Source organism: Pleurodeles waltl, chromosome 6 (assembly GCF_031143425.1).
Source record: "Pleurodeles waltl isolate 20211129_DDA chromosome 6, aPleWal1.hap1.20221129, whole genome shotgun sequence".
Lineage (NCBI taxonomy): Eukaryota > Metazoa > Chordata > Amphibia > Caudata > Salamandridae > Pleurodeles > Pleurodeles waltl.
In genome coordinates, this window is record NC_090445.1 from 536,041,087 (window position 1) to 536,059,712 (window position 18,626).

Sequence of the window (18,626 nt, forward strand, 5' to 3'; positions counted from 1 at the left end):
AACAGTGGTTTCCCTGTACAACTCTGAATATGGAGTTACCTTTAATACCAGGCTAGGGTTGCACCCTTCTTCCTTGTTGAGTGAGTCTTAGGACATGCAGGCAAGGTCTTTCCTGCCCTTTCATAGAATATTTTGATAGTCTCCACTATCCATCGTGCAATTGCCTCTTTGGTTAGTGGTGTACCATCACTAGTCCTAGTGAAGAAAATGAAGGGCTGTGGTTTCCTTTGCAGAATGCTTTTGTAGTAAGTACACAAGTGCTATCCGGGGATCCAGGGTATAGAGTGACATCTCCATTTGGGGTTTTGGGTCCTGCAAGAAGGATGGCAGTTGGATACTCTGATTACGTGGAAAAGCAATATCACATTTGGTAGGAAACGGAGGATTAGTTCTCAGAACAACCTTCTTCTTGTTAATTTGAAGGCATGGTTCTTGGATTCTCAGCACTTGCAGTTCGCTGGAACTACAGAGGGACACAATGGCTATTAAGAAAACACCTTAAGGCAAGATACTTCAATTCAGTCTTGTGCATTGGTCCAAATGGTTCTGACAAGAACACGGTCTTCAGGTTCCACATAGGTGCCTGCTTCGTTCCTGGCCGTACCACTGAGAAATCTTTTCATTACTGGTAGGGAGAAAAAAGCTGTTCCCTATTACCCTCATACAAGCAACTATGGCAGCCAGGTGTATCTTTAGTTATGTGTAGGTCAGGCTGCAGTCTAGTTGGTAGGTTAGCACCATTTTGTGTTCTGTCCTTGTTTCTACTCTTCCTTGGTTTATGTACTCTCTTGCAGAGCGGAGATTACTTATCATGGTTAACGGTTAAACCCTAGATTCTGGAGCGATCTGAAGAATGCATGTCCCTGTGGGATTTATCTTTCAAGTTTCCTTTACCAGCCAGTTGTCCAGGTATTGGTAGACATATATACCTTTTATCTTCAAGTGTGCAGCCACCACATCTAGGCATTTTGTCAATACCTTTGGTGCAGATTTATCTGCAAAGGGTGGCACTCTGAATTGGTAGTCTACTCTGTCCATTAAAAATCAGAGTTATTTCTTTGGCTGTGGTTCATTGGTATATGAAGGTAGGTGTCTTTTAGGTCTAGTGTGGCCATATTGTCTCCTCTTCATAGGAGCGGGGTTACTTCTTGCAACTTTGTCATTTGGAAATGTCGTAGTTGTGTGAACTTGTCTAGGTATTCAAGGTCTAGGATTGGTCTCAGCACCAAGTCTTTTTTTAGGATTAGGAATAGTGCCAAGTAGGTTCCACTGCCTTCTTCCCCTTGTGGGACGTTCTCTATGGCTCGTTTTTTGAGGAGTTCCTTGACCTCTTCTTGCAACTGTGAGAGTTCCTGCTTCCTCAAAATTCTTGTCTTTAGGGGGACCCTGAGGCAGTGGTTTGGTAAGTTCTATGCAGTAGCCATCCTTTATGATGTTTAAGATCCACTTGGCTGAGATCATTGGCCTCCGTTCCTGGAGAAATCCTCCTATTCTTTGACCACTCTAGTGTGGTGGGTTTGTTGGTTACTTGAATCATTTGGCAGTAATTCCCCTTGTGGGATATCCCTTTACCTCTGGGCTTTTTGCAAAAGGGCCATCTTGCCAGGTGTTGTCGCTGCTGTTGAGTAGGTCATTGTGCGGGTTGCCTGCTGGTTGTTGGTGTTGCTACTAGATAGTTGAGAAACCTACTCTTCCTGCTGGTCTTCTGTTGTTGACACCTCCCCTCTTGAAGGACTCTGAACTGCAAGGTCTACATGGCCTTTGCGCTTTGTCACTTGATTTTTTGGAGTGCTTTGTCCACAGTGGCTTCCAAAGAGCGCCTTCCCTGTAAACGACATGTTTAACACTGAAGGTTGTTACTCTGCCTAGAATCAAGAAATCTAGATCTATGCATACCTCCTCAGTGTGCTGTCCAGCACGTATCTAAAGCAGGAGTTGGCAATGTTCTTCCTCTCTTGGGGGACTGCTCTGGCGCTTTACTAAACTCCTCTGGGACGTGTTGCATCCATCCTTCCATTTTCTGCCATTGCTGGTGGCCATGCGTATTTACGAGAGTGATAAAGTTTGCAATTCTTCATTGCGTCACTGCTTCACTTTCCATCTTCCTACACGCCAGGTCCATCCTCTTTCTTTCTTTCTTTTAATTGGGGTGTAGATGTCGGTGTGTTCTCGCCTTTCTGGCTGTGCCAACTATGATGGTCTGCCAGTAGCTTTCTCCTTGATGCACTGGGGACTTTGTGTGGTGTCTATATTTCTTTGCCACTTAAAAAATCGTCATGGCTCTAGCTGGTTCCTTAAAGGCTTCTCTGCCCAGGTCCATAGTACTAGGGACCACAGACAAGTATAGGTTGCCGATCATGCTGTGAAGTGAGAATTGTTATTTCAGTCTAGCCTTGAAAGTTTTCGGTTGGAATTTGGCGCAAGCATTGCAGACTTCGGCACAGTGACCCATCGGAAGGCACAGGTTACAGACCTTATGTGGATCCCTCTGCACACATTTGTGGTGGCAGTTTGGACAGAATTTGAAGTCACTTAACCCGTCTCTCTCCTCTGCTTTCTCTGGCCACATGTTCTCCAGTACCAGGGTCCCCCTCACTGAGGAAGTTCACCTCCCAGGTTACGAAGTTCTAGTGGTGGTGCAAGAATGTAGTGAAGAATGTCAGTTTGTTTTCTTTTTCTGGGAGGCCACAGTCTGGAGTAAGCACATGTGGAACATAAAGAGGAAAGAAACAATTGAGATTTCTGCAGTTTTCGTTCCAAGTTGTCGAGGAGGAGTCTGGTTTTTTTTTCTAATCTTGTTTAAGGTTGGTTACAAAAACAAATTTGATGTCCTATTTTCTATGGGTTGAACTTGGGGACAGGAATTTTCGCTGTTTTTTTTAATTTTTTTTTTTTTTAAAGAGATCAACTAGTATTGAAATGGTGTGCCCTTCATATCAAAAGGTTTACTCTTTGCAATGCGAAGGATGTGTTGGACCTGTTGGTCTATCAATTGGCTGGGTTTTACTGGTTATATTGTTTTAGAGTGACCAGAGTAGGGACAAACACAAAGAAAATGGAAGGAAAGCATATGCACGCCAACAATTAAGAAGCAAATGAGAGTGACAATGAAGCAATGAGTGGGCTCCAAGTCCGCTCTAAGCTAATAATACGTTTCACAAGAGCTAGAGCATATGCTCGGTCTTGTAGGCAATAAACAACAAGCACTTGCAGTGCAATAGGTTTCGCCTTTGCAAGAGTTAGATCTATCAGCATTGTAAATGACAATGTCTTTTACACTTGTGTTTTGGTTGGTAAGTTTGTAATGGAAATGTCGAAGTTTACCTGGAGTATGTTTTAAAAACAAATTATTTTCACACCCCTTTGCGTCCGACAAAAACAAATTAGGTTGCCTATTTTAAAAGTAAAACGGTTAGTAATTGCATAAGAAACACGGTTAAGTCATTCAGGTAGATGGCACACCTTTAGTGTTGGCTTTTAGGAGCTGCTTGCGTTGTAGTGTACTTCAGTTTGTAATGTAGGGTGACTAAGAAAATCTGTACAGCAGTAAGCAGGAATGTCTCAATATAACTATACTGTGGTACGACAGTGAATTAGAAATTTGCAATGTAGTAATAAATGTGTGACCTATGTTTGTTAGTATACTGGTTCCAAATAAGTTTTGATAGCATACATGCAACTTCGACATGGCAAAGAGTGCAGTCTACTGTTAGTGCCGGTACCCGCACATCCGACCGAAACATGTGAGCAAGTGTGCCTCAACAAGGCACCAAAGAGAACAGAAAATCTAGCTCTTCCCTCTGTTGCCACCTGGGGCCCATAGAGCTTCCTGCTGGAGCAGGTCGCTTCTGCAAAAGTGAAGGGGAGCGAATGGAACATAAAACACAATGTGTCACTCCACCGCCTCTTCGCGCCACCCTGCAACCTGGCAGACTGGATTAGACGTCTCCAATACCATTTGTACTACTGAGAGGCTAAAGGCAGAGGGGAAGTGACAGCAGACTAGCTTCAGATGCTTCAGCAAGCTTTGAAGCCTCACAGGTAAATGGGAACAATCACTTCCTTTGCATCTGCGCAGGCTTCCATTGCTCCATGGCCAATGTGCTTAAAATGGACTAATATATCATCTGTCACTCAGAGTTGAGCCAACGCTAGCCTGATCAGTGCTAACCGACTGCCAGCTTACTGGAAGCAGGGAAACAAGTTGGCAATATAGCGTAACATACCGAGCTGACGACTTTAGGACTGTGGAACCGGGTCTGAGTTGCGGTGTCAGCGCTACAAAATACATACAATCATAACAAATAAAATTAAACTGGTAACAAATAAAAGTAAACATATGAAACCAGAAGTGCATTTCCTGCTCAGCTAATGCAGAAAAGCACCAAAATAACACTGAGCAGGAAACATTAACAACAAAAAAAAAAAAAACACACACATACACATCATTGGTCATTGCTCCTCAGCCAAAAACTGAAGTGATGTAGTGGCTATGCAAACCAGTTAGGAGGCAGCAAAGAAGAGTGACACTGGAGTTAATCTATGGTAAGCAGCAGGCGGAATCAAAGTCCTTTCACTGAATACAGCAGGTCTTGCAGACAGCCCATGCGCACCATCTACCTAATAATGAGCTTTTCTGTGTGTGAAAACTAGTTTTGTTTCAGCTTTGTAAATGTTGTGTTCAGGTAGCTTTAGAAATACATTTTATTTGAAAAACCAGAGTTATGAAGATTTTTTAAATCTGCTGGGAAGTCATCAAAGAGGATGTGGCATCAAGAGGGAGTTGAGTTTAATGCCTACCAAAAGTGCTAGCAGAGATAGATAAGCTGTATAAAGTAGAATGCAAAGTAAATGCATTTATCACACTGAGGATTTAACATTCAAGTAACCAACAAACCCACCACACTAGAGTGGAGCAAAGAATAGGAGGATTTCTCCAAGAACGGAGGCCAATGATCTCAGCCAAGTGGATCTTAAACATCATAAAGGACGGCTATTGCATAGAACTTACCAAACCACTGCCTCAGGGTCCCCCTAAAGACAAGAATTTTGAGGAAGCAGGAACTCGCACAGTTGCAAGAAGTCCGAGGACATGTAAATAACAGGCTATAAAAGTATCAAGCTTTAGAGTATCAGTGTTTTCTCAGCACATAGTAAACTGTTGCTCCTGGACAAATGAGGAAATATTGTATGCAGTGTTTTAATATAGAACTTGTACCATATCGCAGTAAAGGAACAAGACAGGGGTGGCATTTGGTCTAGTCAACCTGTTTAAAGCCTTCAGGTGCAAGCCCAACAGAAGTACCTTATCTAAGAAGTGCTTTAATGATGTTTTAAATGCCAATGGAACACCAGCATCTAGGAACACCATTTGCAGAACCACAGAAAGCTCTCTTCCAAGTATCGGTTGGGTAAAGCCTGTGGCAAGGAGGGATCTCCCCAGAGGTTACCTGTATTATGGAGGGTAGAGAGGCTTCCTTTTTATGTCTGGTCATGTAATTAAGTTATAACACTCTAAGAACGTACTGCAGAGTATGAGAGTATTCATTATAAAGACCTAGAGTAAGACAATCAACTTTTGGGGGGAAAAAAACGGTATACTTTCTTCAATGGGAGAGGACAACGTAACTTCATATACGACTAAGATACCCGGGTTTTTACCTATCAGCCTTCTCCCCTCTTTTATGGCACTCACAATCTCACAATATAACCCTGGCCCAACCACTAATCTTCTTCATGCCTGAGATTCTCATCTTTGTACATGTTTCATTGACACAGGAGATTGCATCAGGTTTACCAATTACCTAACCCTACAATGAGGTAGAAGTAGCACTTTGGGACATTTAAGCTTTTTAAAAGACCAATATATTGTCCAGTTAATGATGTTCATGGCCAGTGTAATGAATGGCAACTGCCAAATATGGATTAATGGGACTATGGTCCTAAAATCCTCCAGCATCGTAATATATGTAATTGATGTACGAATGGCATGATGAAAGGTTTGACTTGCTTCGTTGCTAGGGGAGCTAAAATGCAAAGTGGCAAGTGAGGAAACTCACCATATAAAGAAAAGCAATACAAGCTGGCTCAAATTCCAGGGACTGCTGCTCGCTTCCCTCAAATGACACTGAATCGCTTGGAATGGGGAAAACACAACCCTGCTTAAAAAAAAACTTTCCCATCCTAGTCTCCAAGAACAGACTTGGCTCATTTATTTCTTTTTATTCCAAAAAAATGGACTGAACTTATAAACGGCACACCATCAATTAATAAATAAAATAAAGTAAACTTCTTGGTTATTAAGATACACCCATCAAGACCGTGATGTGCTATGCCATTAAGAGGCAAATATTTGCAATGGAGGAACTCCAGAGCCTCTACCTTGATGTTTTCAAGAAAAGCTGTGCTTTGAAAGTGCTATAGAGTGAGTGCTTTAGACATGCTTTTGGTCCAATTTTCCCCTTTGTCAATCACAATCACCGAGTTGCGTTCAACAGACTATGTACAAAACATGGTACTCTTTCTGTGCACCATTCCCTACACAACATTAATTCATAAACAGCAGTGAGTGATTTATGGTTCTTGTAGCATACTGGAATTTTGTACTCTTCTAATGTGGCAAGTACTCTCATAAAAGAATAAAAGCAATGTAACATTATAGTAAACCATTGAACAAACATACTATACCTAAAAGGGGTGGTCCAAGAAGTACAGGGCAACATTCCACAATCGTCACCAGTCCAACAGCACTTGAGAACCTCTGTGATCCAACAAGGTCCATTAATGTTTCAAATAACACCGAACTTAACCATCCAAAAGCAAATCCAAAAAATCCAGCATAGATGCAAAAGCCTGCATATGTGGTGGAAAGGGGTGCCATGAGATGACACACACCATTGTAAACAATGGAAATAGCAAAGAAGTACTGAATCCTGGGCCTTATCCACTTGGTGTTTGCTACAAGTCCCATGGAAGGTCTGGCAAACATATCAACAAAAGCTAAGATAGAAAGCAGGAAAGCTGCTTGTTCATTTGAAATGTGTTTACTCTTAGCATAATTGCTGAGGAAGACTAAAGGAGTAAACAATCCAAAAAACATGAGTACATTGCCAGAGAGGTATATCAGGAAACCTCGATGAGTAAATAGGGACAAATCCAAGAACCTGTTGATGGTCTGTAAGACTGTGGGCCTGGTCTTTGGCGTTCCTGCAATGAGATCTGTGTTTGCATCACCACTGCCATCATCTTTTTTGGAGGACTTCCCAGCTTCCTGTAGGACCTCTTTAGTCACCTTCACCTTTTCAGGTTTAGGACCTATTGGTCTCATTAAAGATCCAGCAACACAGCAGTTCAGCAACAGAGCTCCAAGGATTAGGAAACTTCCTCTCCATCCAAATATAGTGTACAGTTTCTGGTTTAATGGAGCCAAGGTCGACAAGAATACAGGACTCCCTGCCATAGCGAGTCCGTTGGCAATAGGGCGTCGCTTGTAGAAATACTTGCCAATCATAGTCAGGGCTGGGTTCAAGTTAAATGCCAGTCCAAGACCTGAGGAAAGAAGACACTTTTAAAAATTGACCAGTTTTTTCTCTAGTTTGTATGTACTTTAGTAGGTGGCCACTGTATTCCAACCAACCATCTGACATTACATAATCAACCATTTCAGATGTTTAACCAAATTTATGGCCACAACATGCAAAGCATTTACAAATAAATAGCTCGGCACAATATGAAAAGAAATATTACCTCCCAGGTGAACACAGCAACATGACGGATTCATTTCATGAAGTTAAAGTTCAACAGGAGTGAGTTTCTTGGCGCTATATAACGGATATTTTTTGGCCAGGGTAGTCTAGTAACTTTTTTGCGATAGAATCCAGACTCGTGGTTCTAAACATTTAAACAAGCTAGCCATTTCAGAATTTCCCCCAGCTAACACACATACATCTATATCTATACACACAAAATTATATATACACACACACACACACACACACACACACACACACACACTATTATATATATATATAAAAATCTCAAAACTAGATGTAAGGTTAAATAGTAAATTCATAATTACATGCGGGGTTACTGATAAAAACACTTACCTCCAATGACACCTATGCAGAAGTAGAGTTCGGTCACAGTGTTACAGAAAGATGCTGCTATTAGCCCACAACCAGAAAGACACCCACCAGCCATCATTATTGGCCGACTTCCATATTTGTTCACCAGAATACTGCTTATGGGTCCTATTGGAAGAAAAAATAGCAACATAAGGTTACTTCAAGAGCATGCATGTCAGAGAAAACAAGAAATCATACATTTTCAACAAAAACGTATTAGTTAAAAGTTGTGTGCAAAATAATTAGAGAAAAAACACGTGTTGTAGTTACAAATATAATCTGTATATTTTTCAACAGTCAACTTAAATTACTATCCCTAATCAATCGGACTTCCACAATGTCCTCTTGCCACTTTACTATGTAATTTTTAGCTTTCCCATTTCTACTACTGATGTGGACACAATGATTGCATTATTTGGCTGTGCCACTGGAAGTCTGGCATGTACTTCCATATATGATTTTATTGTATTTAATTGAAGAGTTGCAAGGTAGACGTTTTAACTACTCCTATTTTTAAAAACTCTTTGCAGTCTCAAGCAAATTTACCAGCGACCGTTGTTGATTACAATAGCAGTCAAAACTTACAAAGCAAGCCCTAATGCCATTACTAGAGACAGACAGCACAGCATTGAAACTGTGTGTGCATAAAGGCATATCCACTCCACTGGGTGGTCAGTTCAGAGGACCAACGAATCAAAGTCACATGTCTGCCAAAGGTAATGACAGCAACACCATCATAAAAGGTAAATGAAGAAGACTGAAGAGGGACTAGTACATTTATATTGTTCAATTCATCTATTATTTCCATTCATTTTAGGTCTTCCATTCTGAATTAACAGAATTCAAAGCAATATTTTGTCCCACAGGTCTATGATTAAAGGCACCGAGATACTATGTGAAAGTGATGTGCACCTTTGTTATCCTAGTATTAAGGCAACAGGGTGACTGCATAGACTAACTGAAGAAATGAGGGTTGGCAAATCTACCTCCAACCTCGAAGGATCAATCGTCGCATACACAATTTTAAAATTTAGCTTTGCAACACCTCCATACAAGGTCATCTTTAAACTTACTTCACAAACTGCTAAGACAATTCAGAGACAAAGCTAGGAAATACAGAAGAGAATGGCCCTATTAAGATCAGTATTGTGTAAAATACTTTCACTGTAAGATGGTATAAACCATCTAAATTTAAACATGTTACAAACAGTTGTAGTGCTATGTAATATCTTCTACAATGTGTACATTCCTATTGTTTACATTTTATTGTGCATAAGAGAAAAAAAAAAAAGTTGGACATCTTACCGCCTCCATACATGACAGCCAACATAATAGATGAAATCCATGATACTTCACTACTTGTTGCTCCAAAGATTATCTCTATATCTTTAAAGAATACTGTGATTGATTTTGCAAAGGCATAGGAGAAGCCAATTGAGATGAAAGCACCAACAACCACGGCCCAACCCCAACCACCTTCAGGTGGGGTGTATCCAACTGGGCCCCCGACTGCTGGAGCCATCTTCAGAAATTCAGGTAAAAGCTTTGGGGTTGTTCAAGGATCTGTGAGGGAAAAATATACCTTTTTTTTTTTTTTAAAGACAACTTGTAAACTCAACATAAAAGGACAGTGTATTCAGTCATTCTCTAGTCTCATTAGTAATAGCAAAGAATAAGACAAGCATTTGCATAGTCCATAGATCTCACCCTATAAGTAATTAGCCATGCAGCACATTAAACCTAAATAGACTGTGTGCATTCCTTCATACACTTGCCATTCGACTGTAAAGGTGAGAACATCCCCAGAGGGCACCACAATAAAAATAGCATTTGGAAGGAACATGGTCATGTAACCATATAGTCAGCCCCTAGAGGGCACAAACACATGAAAAGAGAAGGGCAAAGAGCACTGCAGTAAAATCATATATTCAGCCTCTACAGGGCATAGTGCTTTACACATCCTCGGGCCTAGCAGGCCTGCTAGAATATTTTTACAAACAATGCCCTTAGAGCATAAACTACTCCCAGCTGTAAAGCAAAAGCTCCAGCCATGAGAGAGCCTATAAAGAGATGGAATGGAGGGTGAGGTTATGATTTTGCCTTTCCTCCACCCTCCAACCTTGTGTGGGGACCCAGAATATTAGCTGAGCACGTCATGATGAACATTTTGGTGGTGATCACATTGTCCCAAGACCACCAGAGGCTGGATTATGGGCAAAAATGTGTTGTAAAGGGAATGACCCCCGCCTCCCAAAGCATGATGGGGCAAGTTTTCTGAGTGCAGTAAATATTGTAGTATTGGCTCTCCTGCTGTGGGTCAGCTCGAGGGACAGCTCGAGGGTTTTCCTTGTGTTTTTTTCTATTTTTTCAACTGCTAAAAATAGAGGAACAATCTAGGAACAGGGCTGCAAATGTAACCGGTGCTCATGTAAAGCGCGCCAAACTTCCGGTTGAGTTTGCGCTATATAAAACTGCAAAAAAAATAAGTAACTAAAAGAATCTCCCTTCATCTTGCAGCAGGGGTGTGGAATTTAATATAATATCTATTTGTCCATGGGACATGTGGCTTCATATATCTACTTGTCCTATAACAAAATCCACTTGTCCCTTTGGTGTCATGTAGAGTGGCAACAAATTATGCCCGCAATCTCATTATATAAAAGCTCTGGTAACAGCATCTCTGATTATGTCGGGCTCATTCTATAGTAGGGTTTGAATACTAGCAATTACCTTACTGTGCCACCTTTCCACAGGTGTACATACTGTGCCTGGTGGTAACTGTAAGCAATAGTTACATGGCCCATTTGCATCTGTGCAAAACTACGAACATGCATGTTTTAGGGGTTTTCACCAGCATTTCTCTTATCTTTTCCATACTGAAAAAGCTTGGACATTTATTTCTGGTAAGGGCATAAGAAACATTTCTTCTAGGGTTAGGAACACATTGGTTGGAGGGAAAGAACTTGTAAACACTCAATAGGTTTTCAAATAAGCAAACCTACACATACATATTTGCTTGTCCTAAAATGCAGTTCATAAATATTTTCTAGGAGTAACATTTCCTAGCCTACTTCTATAACTTTCTTTAAGAATTGGGCTCCAACTTAGGTCTGGGCAATGAGTGCTTTTTGAGACGAAAAAAATATTTTTGCTTTTTGCCAGCGAGTCCAGCAGCTCCCATAACAAAGTTTTACAAATATCAGGTCAAAACAGGACAAATATTGACAAAACCAAAAGGCTGACCATCCATGTCGAAACTACTGGCTTTGACAATGCTTGTTTATTTTCATGTTTCCCATTATCTTGCTGAAACATATTTTCCGTTATGATTTTTTTTTTAAGAAATACTAGCAATTTATTAAAATGTTAATGAATATGTTTCAAATAAATGGCACCTAAAATTTACCAGTAGTTCAGCAAAACTTTTTTTTCCATAGTTGCACTTTTTTTTTTGCAAACGTTTTATTTTGAAAGCAAAGAATCCTCAATCTTCCTTCCAAGCTTGTGCAATATTTGCATTTAATTAGAGAACATTGTGGGAGCATTATATGTAGCCTCATACTGTTAAACTTGCCAACAGGTGTACAAATCGTTGTACTGGTAGTGCAGTCCAAACATATGTTTTCTTAGAGCGCTCACCCTAATATAGGGACATATTGTTTGGGGTCAAGGGCAACAAGTTTTCATGTTTATTTTGTCCTTGGGAAAAATAGGCCCAACCCCCTGCAGCACAAACCCTTTGGTGGCTACCAGTTTACAGAGAAGGGACTGTCTGCAGTTGAGGTAATGTGTGTGGTCATATGTTATGGTGTTCAAATTTGTATTTATGGGTCATTATTGAAAAGTCTATTAGGATGAGCACGGAGCACTGTAAATAACCGTTTTAAGGTTACACTGCACTACTGGCAGTGGTTAAAAAAAAAAGAAAAAAAAAAAAAAACACACACAAACTTAACCACTTCGCTGCCAGGCCTTTTCCCCCTCCTGTGCCAGGCCTTTTTTTGCCTATTTGGGGCAGTTCGCGCTTAGGCCCGCATAACTTTTTGCCCACATAAGCTAACCAAGCCAAATTTGCGTCCTTTTTTTCCAACATCCTAGGGATTCTGGAGGTACCCAGACTTTGTGGGTTCCCCTGAAAGAGGCCAAGAAATTGGCCAAAATACAGGGAAAATTTTGTTTTTTTCCAAAAAATTTGAAAAAGTGGCTGCAGAAGAAGGCTTGTGGTTTTACCCCTGAAAATGGCAACAACAAAGGGTTTGCGGTGCTAAACCCAGCAGCTTCCCAGCTTTCAGGAACAGGCAGACTTGAATCAGAAAACCCAATTTTTCAACACAATTTTGGCATTTTTCTGGGACATACCCCATTTTTGCAATTTTTTGTGCTTTCAGCCTCCTTCCAGTCAGTGACAGAAATGGGCATGAAACCAATGCTGGATCCCAGAAACCTAAACATTTCTGAAACCTAGACAAAATTCTGAATTCAGCAAGGGGTCATTTGTGTAGATCCTACAAGGGTTTCCTACAGAAAATAACAACTGAAAAAGAAAAATATTGAAATTTAGGTGAAAAAAACATAAATGTTTCTCTACGTTTTACTCTGTAACTTTTCCCTGCAATGTCAGATTATGGAAAGCAATATACCGTTACATCTGCTGGACTCCTCTGGTTGCGGGGATATATAGGGCTTGTAGGTTCATCAAGAACCCGAGGAACCCAGAGCCAATAAATGAGCTGCACCCTGACGTGCGTTTTCATTCTATAACGGGTATACAGCAATTCATTTGCTGAAATATAAAGAGTAAAAAATTGCTATCAAGAAAACCTTTGTATTTCCAAAAAGGGCACAAGATAAGGTGTTGAGGAGCAGTGGTTATTTGCACATCTCTGAATTCCGGGGTGACCATACTAGCATGTGAATTACAGGGCTTTTCTCAAATAGATGTCTTTTTTACACACTCTCCTATATTTGGAAGGAAAAAATGTAGAGAAAGACAAGGGGCAATAACACTTGTTTTGCTAATCTATGTTCCCCTAAGTCTCCCGATAAAAATGATACCTCACTTGTGTGGGTAGGCCTAGCGCCCGCGACAGGAAACGCCCCAAAGCGCAACGTGGACACATCCAAATTTTTGGAAGACAACAGAGGTGTTTTTTGCGAAGTGCCTACCTGTAGATTTTGGCCTCTAGCTCAGCCGGCACCTAGGGAAACCTACCAAACCTGTGCATTTCTGAAAACTAGAGACCTAGGGGAATCCAAGGAGGGGTGACTTGCAGGGCTCGGACCAGGTTCTGTTACCCAGAATCCTTTGCAAACCTCAAAATTTGGCTAAAAAAAAAACACATGTTCCTCACATTTCTGTGTCAGAAAGTTCTGGAATCTGAGAGGAGCTACAAATTTCCTTCCACCCAGCGTTCCCCCAAGTCTCCCGATAAAAATGATACCTCACTTGTGTGCGTAGGCCTAGTGCCGGCGACAGGAAACACCCCAAAGCGCAACGTGGACACATCCTAAATTTTGGAAAAAAACAGAGGTGTTTTTTGCGAAGTGCCTACCTGTAGAGTTTGGCCTCTAGCTCAGCCGGCACCTAGGGAAACCTACCAAACCTGTGCATTTCTGAAAACTAGAGACCTAGAGGAATCCAAGGAGGGGTGACTTGCGGGGCTCGGACCAGGTTCTGTTACCCAGAATCCTTTGCAAACCTCAAAATTTGGCTAAAAAAAACACATGTTGCTCACATTTCGGTGACAGAAAGTTCTGGAATCTAAGAGGAGCCACAAATTTCCTTCCACCCAGCGTTCCCCCAAGTCTCCCGATAAAAATGATACCGCACTTGTGTGGGTAGGCCTAGCGCCCGCGACAGGAAATGGCCCAAAACACAACCTGGACACATCACATTTTTTCATAGAAAACAGGGCCTACCTGTGGATTTTGGCCTCTAGCTCAGCCGGCACCTGGGGAAACCTAGCAAACCAGCACATTTATGAAAACTAGAAACCCAGGGGAATCCAAGATGGGGTGAATTGTGGGGCTCTGACCAGGTTCTGTTACCCAGAATCCTTTGCAAACCTCAAAATTTGGCTAAAAAAACACATGTTCCTCACATTTCGGTGACAGAAAGTTCTGGAATCTAAGAGGAGCCACAAATTTCCTTCCACCCAGCGTTCCCCCAAGTCTCCCGATAAAAATGATACCGCACTTGTGTGGGTAGGCCTAGCGCCCGCGACAGGAAATGGCCCAAAACACAACGTGGACACATCACATTTTTTCATAGAAAACAGTGCCTACCTGTGGATTTTGGCCTCTAGCTCAGCCGGGCCCAGGGGGGGCAGAAATGGCCTAAAATAAATTTCCCCCCCTCCCAACCCCCCTGGGGAGCGACCCTTGCCTGCAAGGTCGCTCCCCTTGCGTGATGGCGCAAAAAAAAGATCCCTGGTGCCTAGTGGTTTCTGCCCCCCTTGGGGGCAGATTGACCTACAATCGGCCAATCTGCCTCCAAGGGGGGCAGAAATGGTCTAAATACAATTTGCCCCCCAGGGGAGCGACCCTTGCCTAATGCGTCGCTCCCCATCTCTAAAAAACAAACAAAAAAAAAACCACACAAAAAAAAATTTGCCCTGGCGCCTAAAGGTTTCTGCCCCCACGGGGGCAGATCGGCCTAATACCAATAGGCCGATCTGCCCCCAGGGGGGGCAGAAATGGCCTAAAATAAATTTCCCCCCCCCCCCCCAACCCCCCCGGGGAGCGACCCTTGCCTGCAAGGTCGCTCCCCTTGCGTGATGGCGCAAAAAAAAGATCCCTGGTGCCTAGTGGTTTCTGCCCCCCTTGGGGGCAGATTAACCTACAATCGGCCAATCTGCCCCCAAGGGGGCCAGAAATGGTCTAAATACAATTTGCCCCCCAGGGAGCGACCCTTGCCTAATGCGTCGCTCCCCATCTCTAAAAAAACAAACAAAAAAAAACACACAAAAAAAAAACTAAATGCCCAGGCGCCTAGAGGTTTCTGCCCCCCCTGTGGGCAGATCGGCCTAATACTAATAGGCCGATCTGCCCCCAGGGGGGGCAGAAATGGCCTAAAATAAATTTGCCCCCTCACCCCCCCCGGGAGCGACCCTTGCCTACAAGGTCGCTCCCCTTGCGTGATGGCGCAAAAAAAAGATCCCTGGTGCCTAGTGGTTTCTGCCCCCCTTGGGGGCAGATTGACCTAAAATCGGCCGATCTGCCCCCAAAGCGGGCAGAAATGGCCTAAATACAATTTGCCCCTCCAGGGGAGCGACCCTTGCCTAAGGGAAGCTCCCCATCTGTAAAACACAACAACAACAAAAATCCCTGGTGCCTAGTGGTTTCTGCCCCCCGTGGGGGCAGATCGGCCTAATAAAAATAGGCTGATCTGCCCCCTTTGGCCTAAAATAAATTTGCCCCCCAAGGAACGACCCTTGCCTAAGGGGTCGCTCCCCTTACGTGAAAAACAAACAAACAAAAAAAACTCCCTGGTGTCTAGTGGTTTCTGCCCCCCTTGGGGGCAGATTGGCCTCATAAAAATAAGCCAATCTGCCCCCAAAGGGGGCAGAAATGGCCTAAATATAATTTCCCCCTATGGGAGTGACCCTTGCCTAAGGGGTCGCATCCCACACCTAAAAAACAAAAGAAAACAAATAAAAAAAACAAACCAAAAAAAAGTATCCCTGGTGTCTAGAGGTTTCTGCCCCCACTGGGGGCAGACCGGCCTAATAATAGGCCGATCTGCCCCCAAGGGGGGCAGAAAAGGCCTTAAAAAAAAAAAATGACCCCCTGGGAGCGACCCTTGCCCAAGGGGTCGCTCCCTTCTGTCAATTTCATAGAAAAAAAAAAAAAATCCCTGGTGTCTAGTGGGTTTTCAAAAGCCGGATTGCAAGCAATCCGGCTTTTGAAACCCTCGGAGAGACTTCAAAGGGAAGGAAATACATTTCCTTCCCTTTGAAGCCCCTCCGGGCCTCCCCCACGTGATCGAAAGAGAAATGCTGAGCATTTCTCTTTCGATCGCGCTGGAAGCTCTGCTTGGGGAGGTTGTGTGAATGTCAGCGCGCACTCGCGCGCTGACGTCGGGGGGGGGGGGGGGGGGGGGGGGGGGCTAAGTGTAATGCTTCCAGAATGCTCTCTCATTAGATGCAAGTGTTTGCAGAAGCTTGTAAGCAAGAGGGAAAATTATTTACTTTCAAATAAAATGTTCAAAAAAAACATTTTGCTACTAGGAACTTTTAGGGCCTATTTCTTTGAAGCATCATTTACTAAAATGAGCTGATGCATGCTCGCATTTCCCAAAAATATTACTAATTGAAAATCAGTATAACTATTTTCAACAAGATTATGGGAAGCATTAAAATAAACAAGCAGTGGCAAAGCCAACCGACCTTATATTTGTTGTACATCTTTTGGTTTTGTCATACAAAAGCCATGTTAAAACAAGGCATGCTAACACTTTATTGTTGTGAGGGTTGCCAGGCCCTCACCATTGTAGCGAACACCTGCAAAAAGCAAAAACATTTTTTGGTCTCAAAAAGCACACACTGCTACCAGTGGTGTAATAAAGGTCCCATCAGCACAGCACCTACCCTGAGTGAGTCTGGAGGCAGGACCCTCCATGTTTTTTGTACAGTGGTTCCCTCCAGGTTCATTACACCACTGATTGCCACAGTAGTTCCTGGCACTGAACAAAACTACTTTGTGTGCCAATATGCTCCTTGTGTTACAGCAGAATGCAATCACTCACAGTAAGACCGGCCAATAGATATACACCCATGCTTTATGTCTTTGAATTAGTGGCTTTCATAAATTCTCAAGAACTTACAGAAGTAGACCAGGAAATCATACTCCTAGAAAATACTTGTTTACCGTATTTTAGCACAAGCAAAATTTCATGTGTAGATTTGCTCATCTGAAAATCTATTGAGCGTTTACACGTTCACGTGGACTCCAACCACTATTTTATTTTTTTTTAAATCAGTCCTGGAAGAACTACTTCTGCCATTTTCAGGAGTACATTTTCAACGTTTCTCAGTATGGGAAAAGATGAGAGAAGAGCTAGTGAACATCCTGGAAACATGCAAGTTAGTAGGAATGCAGACTCGGTCATTTCAGTCCTGGAAGTATTGCTTACTGCTTCCTTCAGCCCTGGTACGTAGATCTGTGGAAAGGTAGCAAAATAAGGAAACTGCTATAGTAGGGATTGAAATTGCAAGTATTCAAGCCATGCTATAGTATTAGCCCTGGCATGTTCAGAGAGGCTATTATAGGGGCTCTTACATAATGATTGCGGTCATAATTTTTCACCACACTACATGGCACCAAAGGGACAAGTAGATTTTTTGTTTTTTAACAGGACAAGTAGATTTAGGAAGCAACCTGTCCCATGGACAAAGATATGTTATTCAATTCCACACCCCTGCTAATATAGCTTTTGCCTTAATGAAACACAAATATATGTTTGAACAGCATTAACATATGGACACAAATTACCTTAACTGCGCAGTATGTCCTGGATGAAAATTCAACACCCCTGTTGCAGCCTGTCACACAGAAACAGCAAGATGCCGGAGGAAGAAACAATATACTGCCACGAAGGCAAGGCAAAATAAAGTAGCACACCGACAACAAGGTTTATGGCGATTTAGTCCATGTAACAGTGTCGGTCTCCAAGACAGTAACAAAATAGCCTCAAGCTGGGGGGGGGGGGGTTAGGGACTAAAGCATTTACCTAACAAACCAAAAGGCAGGCCAAGGAACGAATGAGTGATGGGCGTGGTGAACGCCCACAGTAGTAGATTACAGCATGTCGAGAGAGCACGCATACGCGCTTGCCTAGGTTCGACCTAATAAGTACGTTCACAAACCCATCATCTTGGACTTCTAAGCATATGTATTAATGAACAATGCTTGGTCGTCAAGAAACACTGAGATTTTCAAGTGTTTTCGTTATTTTGTGCAAAACCTTCAAACTGTTGAGAGAGAAAAAAAAAAAATAAATAATAATAAAATAAATAAACCAGAAGAAGGAGTTCAATTAACAACATTCCACGAATCCCTCGTTTCAGCATAGTGGCATTGACCTACGTGGTATTTGCATAGAGCGAACCTAGCCAAACACCACCAGAGTATATTGTTATATTATTTAATTAAGTCAATGCAAAAAAAAAAAAAAAAGACCCACCATGTTAGCAGCCATTCTTTAGGAAAGCAGGATTCTACTAGCAGCTGAACTTGGATCAATGCAGAAATGCGGACAAGCAAAGAGGACTTCCCACTAATTTTCAAATGGACACCCAATAAGAAAGCATTACATAGATAACCCTTTTCAAATTACGATACATAATACAAATATATATATATATATATATATATATATATATATATATATATATATATTTTTTTTTTTACAATAACAGCATTAGCCTTTATAAAACTTCTACTGATGCAAATTTCAGTCTGGTGCACTTTAAAAGCTAGTGTGTGCAAGTATTCATGTATATA

At 42.1% G+C, this 18,626-nt stretch overlaps 1 protein-coding gene across 2 annotated transcripts in view; it reads right to left on the reverse strand.

The window, feature by feature from the left end:
- SLC16A1 (solute carrier family 16 member 1) overlaps nt 1–18,626 on the reverse strand; it is a 61,677-nt gene that overhangs the window by 17,486 nt on the left and 25,565 nt on the right. For both annotated transcript variants that reach the window (XM_069238688.1, XM_069238689.1), the window contains 3 exons: nt 9,429–9,686; nt 8,106–8,249; nt 6,688–7,548 (listed from right to left, as the gene is read on the reverse strand). In XM_069238688.1, the coding sequence (XP_069094789.1) occupies nt 6,688–7,548; nt 8,106–8,249; nt 9,429–9,645 (1,222 nt within the window). In that variant the 5' untranslated portion in view covers nt 9,646–9,686. The remainder of the gene's footprint in view (nt 1–6,687; nt 7,549–8,105; nt 8,250–9,428; nt 9,687–18,626) is intronic.